The following is a 7,457-nucleotide window of genomic DNA, read 5'->3' on the forward strand; positions in this document are numbered from 1 at the left end:
TTCGTTTCTCAGATTATGATATAACTACTAAAAACAACTATTTCGACCTTTTCTAATAATAATTGACTTGTACTAATAGGAATGTATGCAACTAAGAACATGAGAATCATAAACAAACTTGAAAACCCAGAAATGAACTTTTACAAATCAACAACAAAATAAACATCATTCCCACGATCCAAAGACCAAACGAGTCTTAACAACAAAAACCAGCGTAGGATTTAAACTGACTGGTGATAACATACAATACAGAAGAGTGCATGTCCGGGGGCTGGATATCCACAAGGAGTTAGAAGAATTTGTTGTACTCGCCGGTGAGAGAATCTTTGAGGTTTGAGTACAACCCAAAAAGGGAGTACTGCCGGAGATTGGACACCTCGTACCATGAATTGAGGACAGCATCATGCTTATCAGTACCTGAAAAGGCCAATTGAATACCTATGCTGCAATCAACAGCACCACCCTGGGTTTTGCAACTTGATGTCTTGATGGCACAGTCTTGATTGTTGAGGCAAACAAAAGATGACTTCCCTTTACATGAAGCACAACCATCTCTCTTCCAGTACAAGTTCTGTAGTGTGCCTTTGTGGAATTCGAGTACCTGTATAGACATATTCCATAGAGATGGACATCACAGATCTTTTTTTTTCAGCTTAACATGTTCTGTAACTCTAATATTTAAGTTGCACAAACATACCAGGGTGAAGCTGGTCACGACATATGTGCTATTACCAATGAAAGCAGGAAGGGAACGTGCTGCATACTTCTTGCCAGCGAATGCGACCATGTATCCTCCGCTAGTGACCTGAAAGGGTGTAAAGTTCTTCGCTAATGGCTGTATACCAAATAATATGGGATATCACTTAAAAAAACTGTGACGAGTGGCAGCAGCCTCAATTGATTGGAAATGTAAAAGAGACTCTATTACTTAGGAATGTAAAAATTAAAAAGGTAACACAGACTGAAACAATTTTTTGGGGTAAAAACAATAATTTTCATAAACCATACATGCCTTACAAAACAAGGACACTTTAAAAAACTTAGTCGTCACCATATCAGATGCATGCTGAACATGACCATAGTATGAGATTTATTGAATGCTTGTTTAAAATTTATGCAATTCTTTTTAATTAGTAAGATTAAAAGGATTGTTTTCTAGAACATGATGGGGAGATTTTCGTGGACATTGTTCGGAAATGCTTTGCTTCTTCTTGATTTGTTATTATAAAAACAGATATATCAATGAACAGATAATTTATTTTTGTATTAAGCATAGTACCGATTGAAATCAAATCTTAATTTTATAGGTTCATGTCGCTCTACATAATCTTAAAACAATAAGTTATTTATATTCTCAAAACTATTATGTTGTCAAAAATGCTTTTTCATCATGAAAAAGGTTAGGGATGCTAGTTAATTACCTTTTTCTATTTATCATCATATTCAAATACATATTTCAACATTATAAAAATGTTGAGCCCTGTCAACTATAATATTATATATCACTTCTTTTGTTGCATCAGTGGCATATCATATTCTATTTCTCGATGTCCGTGCTCCATATGACCTACATTAGGACACAGGTTTTCTATTGAAGTGGATGGGTTTGGCCGATAAACTCAGCTACCGGTTTCTATTGTTCATTCTTCTTCCTTTGTGGTTCCTGCTCCATTACTTCACTCACTGGTTCATAACCAATGGCTGGAAGTGGAGCGTAGCTACTTCACAGCCAGCAAAACTCTGCAACCTTTGGTCATCAGATGGTGATGGTCCTAGTGACACTACTAGACCTATAAACTGGCCAACATGCAATCACTCGAAATAAAAATGAGCAAGGGAATCTCGCCTGAAAAAGAAAGGCTTGCTCCAGCAAAGAGCAAGCAGAAAGAACAAAGGGAGAGGAGTTTGAGGAAAAGATAGGGACTGACAAGAAAAAGGTAGAGATACATAGAGAGGAAACAAACAAGGTACAAAAACTCAGACAACGGGAACAACTGGGGCAGAATGCTTGCTTGTGCAGGGATATAATCAAATCCTTTTGGGTGGGTTAGCCCTACATACAATTAAATTGATTTTGGATTTGTTTTGCCCTCTGGTTCTGCTCTCACACTCCCAAAACATCTTGATGAACCCTTCCAACTTGTATTCTAATTCTGCTTTGGGTGAGTCCTTCTGAGCCTTGTTTTCTTTTGAGAAATAGAAAAAGTACAAGAAAGTGAAAGAGATTGACGTGAAAAGGTAGGAAGAGATCAATTGAGGGGAAACAGATGAGGTAGATGCATTCGACCAATAGGAACAACTGGAGAAAATCCTTGCTTGTGCAGGGACATAGAGAAATCCAAGGAAGTGAAAGAGAATTAAATGAAAAAAGGTATAGAGACAAATAGAGAGGAAACAAATGAAATAGATGAACTCGGCCAATAGGAAGAACTGGGGGAAAATGTTTGCTTGTGCAGGGACACTTGGCATTTTTTATATTTTTGCTGAAAATTGAAAACTAGAGAAGTGTCTAAAGGGTGTCGAACAAAAAAAAAAACAAGTATATATTAAATAATGTAAGTTCTTCAATAAGTAATCAAACTTAACCATCTATATCTTTAATAAAATGATATCATAGTTAACATGTTTTCCTCACAAGTAAAAAAACATTTTTGTTGACAAACTGACTGTTTTTTTCTCTTTATGGTAAAATCTTGTTATGACATTATATAGTGCCAAAGGTCATGGCCTAAAAGACTTCAATACACATTACATGATCCACAATAACATAATATGACATTATAGTAAGGGAAAATGACTCCAAAAACACAACAACTGTAGTTTTTAAAGGCTTAAAATGCACAAAGGGACCAATGTCTCAAGAATACTACAGATGATGCATAAGTCAAGGAGCACATAGTATGACAAGTTATGAAAATGATTTTAAAGACTACACAGATTGCCGGTTATGAAATGTTAATTGCAAAATTACAAGACGACGGATGGTTGTACAAGCCATCAAAATCTAACATACTAGGTAGATCACCATGATGCATTACAAGGCACTATGGATACTCCATACAAAGCAAGTTCTCAAGTCACAGAAAAGCATAGACTTCCACAGCATCGTAAAATAAAAAACATTAAGTTATAATGTTTTATAATACAAAATCCAAAATATGTCTAATCTTATATTTCAACAATGAGGACTCACAGAATGACATAGATCTGGAAAGCAGATAATTACACCAATCTTTTCCGAATATAGACTTGGAATATCACTAACAATAGAAACATCTAATGACTATTGAGTATTTAGTTACTCAAAAGTATATAACTAGTTTCCAGTACACAGATAGTTGAACTTTCAACGTTCAAAAGCATTGTTAACAAAGGATACATTACAAGAAAACACCAAAAGCTCATGCCACTTTTATATTAAGGTTCAAGCAAATTGAGCCTAAGGTGCACCGCAGTGAAAGTTTTGACTACAACAAGCTTCAAAAATCTGAGCCTCAATGAACTTAATTATCTGAACCCATAGTAACATTGGTTGAAGTTTAAGTGCATTGTTTTCGCCAATCCAGGGACTTGCAGTACATCCAAACCATGAATCTAAAGAGTGACAGCGACATGCAATACATCCATAGATTCCATAACACATTTGGCATGCAGGCTAGTGAAGATATATCGACAATAGGGCTAGAATAGAGAGAAATACAGAGTTAAATAAAAATAGAGAACATGGATGGGTGGAGTTAGGTAGAAGTAAAATTTGTGTAATATGATGGTACAGGGTATTAATTGAATACTTGAATGATGATCACATACTGAAATTGACTACACAGATATCCAGAACCTTCAAATACTCTTAATTAGTCCTTATTTAACTTTTTTATTTTCTTATATGCAGATTCTATTTAGTAGAGGTAATATAAACTGAGATTTGATGCATCTCTAGCCATGGAGGAGCTTAATAACTTATCCAATAATGCAAATGACTTAAACTATTTGCCACAACAGTGGGAAGCTTATGTTGATGTATATAAGAAAGAACTAAGGGTAAGCATTGCAGAAACCACAAATTATAAATATAGCATATAAATTGTGTAGTTTGTCCGGATGGTACTTATATGATTCAGACCCATGTAGGTGAAAACCAACTAATGACACAAAACAGAAAGGGGGTGGAATGTTCAAAGAATCAACATTTGTTGTTCCGCCCGAGTCGGTATAGTACGGGTAGTATGGACTGATCCGATTGGCGACCGAGATGCGGATCACCCGAGTCCCCGTCGACATGCCGAAACATACCATGTGTTAGTATACTGGTACAGATCAGTACATATCAACTCGACAAATCTCCGAGACAAGTCTGGTACCTCAAATGGAGAACCCTGCAAAGAAGTATACACGAAACTCCATATGTCTATTTCTTTCTAGATGACTCTCTTTTGTTTCATCTATATTCAACAATACATATCATTTTCTTTCATCATACATTTTTAGATGGAAATAAGTGTTAATGATTTCTTTACTTCTCTATGGTTCCTCAGCTTTCTATTCAAAAAGAAATTTTATCCATTTCTCCTACGTTTCATGATCTCCATAATATACCATCATATTTTTTTAGTTTTCTACCCAAACTTGCAATCTCCACTACTTATTATTTATTTCATATAAAAAGAAGCAGTTGGGTCCCAAAAATCAATTAACACAAATCCCTATTATACAATCTTCCTCATGATGAAGTAACTATGAATAACAAATAATCGCATAGATAGTTCAAAATTCCCCTCACAGTTAATAAAATCACTCTCAAAGAGAACCCTCCAAATACCAAAGCAGTACCAACATAAATTGATTTGTCCAAGATGATCCTCCTGTGAGAAGGATTTCGAGCAATAAGGTTTGATTTCAGTCTACCATGAGGATACAGGAGTATCGCTTTTAGATCCTGGGTAAGCTTGTCCTTGCAATCTTTTAAAACCCTAGAGTCAGATCCGCAAATTTTCATTATAACTGCAGTTGTGCTTTTATACACTAAAAGAACCTTGGAACACCCAGCGAACTGAGGCAACGCAAGCAAAGAGTTCAACCAAACCCAGAGTTAGATCAAAACACTAAGCTGCAAATAGAATCTGAAGCAGAACCCATCAAATCGGAGAGGTGAAGGGAGAAAGTAAGGAGGGCTGACGATACCGAAGGGTTGTTGCTAGTGTTGATGGTGAGAAGGGAGATCTCGTCGACCTTGGGACGGAAGACGGCGAGCTGAGCGCCGTTGGAGGAGAGGGAGAGGCGGGTATCGCAAGGCGAGAGTTTCACCCCGTTGGAGAAGAAGGATTCGTAGCTAGAGAAGGCAATCCCGAAGGCGAACCCGTCCCACCGCTGGATCTTGGCGTCGGCGCAAGGGGTGAAGACGCCGTTCTGGTCGCCAGCGTCCACCGTCGCCGCCAGCAGGGCCACCACCAACGCCATCGCCGTCGCCGCCACCCTCATCCTGCCGCTGATCTCCCTCGATCGATCGAAGGGATCGGTGATTTAGGGGGTCGAAGGTTCAACGATGGAGGTTTGGCCCTCTCGGCCGTGGCTTTTACGCGCACAGGGATTTGGATGGGATGATCGCGATCGCGTATAATTTGGACGGTGGATGGAGTGTGACAGAACCATTTATTTAAGATAATTATTTTTCCCAGATAACAAAGATCATTAACGTGTTGTTATTATGGTCGATCCTAAACCACAAGTTGAAACATAACCCATAAGTAGAGTACAAGACCATTAAACTTATTCAAGCTCAGCATTAAAATATATACAATAATCATGAAAAATATATATCTTTGCTCTCTTTTTATTTTGAAATTATATTACTTAGATTTTTTTTTTTTTTTACAAAGGTACGTAACAAAGGTCAAGGTTTTTACCAACTAAGCTATCCTGATCAAAGTGTTTACTAACTATGCTAACAAAATGTGTAGATATACACATACAAACATCTCAATATACTTTCAATTTGACGTTAAGAAAACATCTATAAGTTTTAAAAAATAAAATACGTATGTGCTCATACTTAAAATACTAGTTAAATAAAATATGATTGACAGAACATTTGATCATAGGATTTGAAAAATCTCGATCTGATGAAACGACTTGATTAATTAGTTAACATAGGAAAAATATAATGTAAAAAAAAAATCATTTGTCCATTTTATTTTAAAATAAAAAATTTTAAAATTATCTATGTGTTAGTTAGATGTCGATATATGTCCACCTCAATTCTCTTATTTTAAAAAATATGTAACAGAAAAGCGAGATAATATCGTTTATATATATATATATATATATATATATCGAACAATATGTCAAATGATATATCGCTAGATATACAGTATCTGTATCGAAAGAAAGCCGAAACTCTAGTATGATATAATATTTCGATCCTTGCTAATATGTATTGTTAGAATATTTGATTCATTCGATGATAAGTGCTATTTCTCGTGCTCAAAATTTATTTTTTAATCCTTGAATGAGAAGATTGAATTGGTACCAACTGTCAATTCAATTCCCTATGTTGTCGATTGAATGACACCCTAAATCTTATTAATGTGGGATAAACAAACTTACGAAGATTACCATATTTTGGAAGTGATTGTTCTTCATATTTTTTTTTTAAGCAACCTAGCCATGATGTCTCATGGCTAATGGCCTCATTCACAATGGTCAGTTACCTATAAAGTTTTCTTTTTTTCAAAAAGAAAAAAAGAGAAAAAAAACTCTTCCAATGAATAAAGACACCACGACGATGTTTAAACAAAATTCGAACTCATACCTCTATCACATACATGATTATAATATGATAAATAATACGATTCATTAACACATCATTTATAGTCAGACTATTTAGAAAATATTTAAAATAATGGGCCCAAATTCTCAGTTAGTGTAATTATAAAATAATTAAAAGTAAAGAATTCTCCAAACAATATTAGTTGTAACAAATTATGACGTGCTTTGTGACACCGTGGCAGGTTAGTTCAAGCTTGTCCTTTTCTAACAGCGACTCCGTTTCCACGCAACGCAGACCCGCACGCGCTGTTTCTGTACCCAACTCTACCTGCTTTGTGACTGGTGAAACTAGTGGGACTAACACTGCTCAGCCTGTAGTACTGTGTCCCAGTCGCAAGGCATAGGTAGAAGAACATCGTCTGTTCGATCTTGCTAGTGTAACGACCTAAGTTATGGGTTAAGGCATCAAGGTGTAAACTCGGGACGCTGCACTTCTTCATTCGCGCCAACAAACTACATGAGTCGGTTCAGTCGTGACTTTTGTCGACTTCGGACTCATTTGTTTCTTCTTCGCGATTCCTCTCTCTCTCTGCACGTATATGTAGCTTCGCCGTTTCGTATTCTTTCGTTGTTGCTCGATCCCTCCACTTTGCCCTTCCTCTTTCTTCCCGTTCTTGGCTCCGTCGATGGGC

At 36.5% G+C, this 7,457-nt stretch overlaps 1 protein-coding gene across 2 annotated transcripts; it reads right to left on the minus strand.

The window, feature by feature from the left end:
* Positions 1–118: 118 nt before the first annotated feature.
* Positions 119–5,567, minus strand: LOC135594621 (uncharacterized). Of its 2 annotated transcripts, none has more exons than XM_065084953.1 (3): positions 5,182–5,567; positions 698–835; positions 119–601 (listed from the first exon to the last, which is right to left on the minus strand). In XM_065084953.1, exons 1-3 carry the CDS (start codon positions 5,476–5,478, stop codon positions 290–292), a joined length of 747 nt encoding a protein of 248 aa, XP_064941025.1. In that variant the 5' UTR covers positions 5,479–5,567; the 3' UTR covers positions 119–289. The 2 variants fall into 2 exon arrangements, with proteins under 2 accessions (XP_064941025.1, XP_064941026.1); XM_065084954.1 differs by having other exon boundaries at positions 698–805; positions 5,182–5,562.
* Positions 5,568–7,457: the final 1,890 nt, after the last annotated feature.

Source organism: Musa acuminata, chromosome BXJ1-10 (genome assembly GCF_036884655.1).
Source record: "Musa acuminata AAA Group cultivar baxijiao chromosome BXJ1-10, Cavendish_Baxijiao_AAA, whole genome shotgun sequence".
NCBI lineage: Eukaryota > Viridiplantae > Streptophyta > Magnoliopsida > Zingiberales > Musaceae > Musa > Musa acuminata.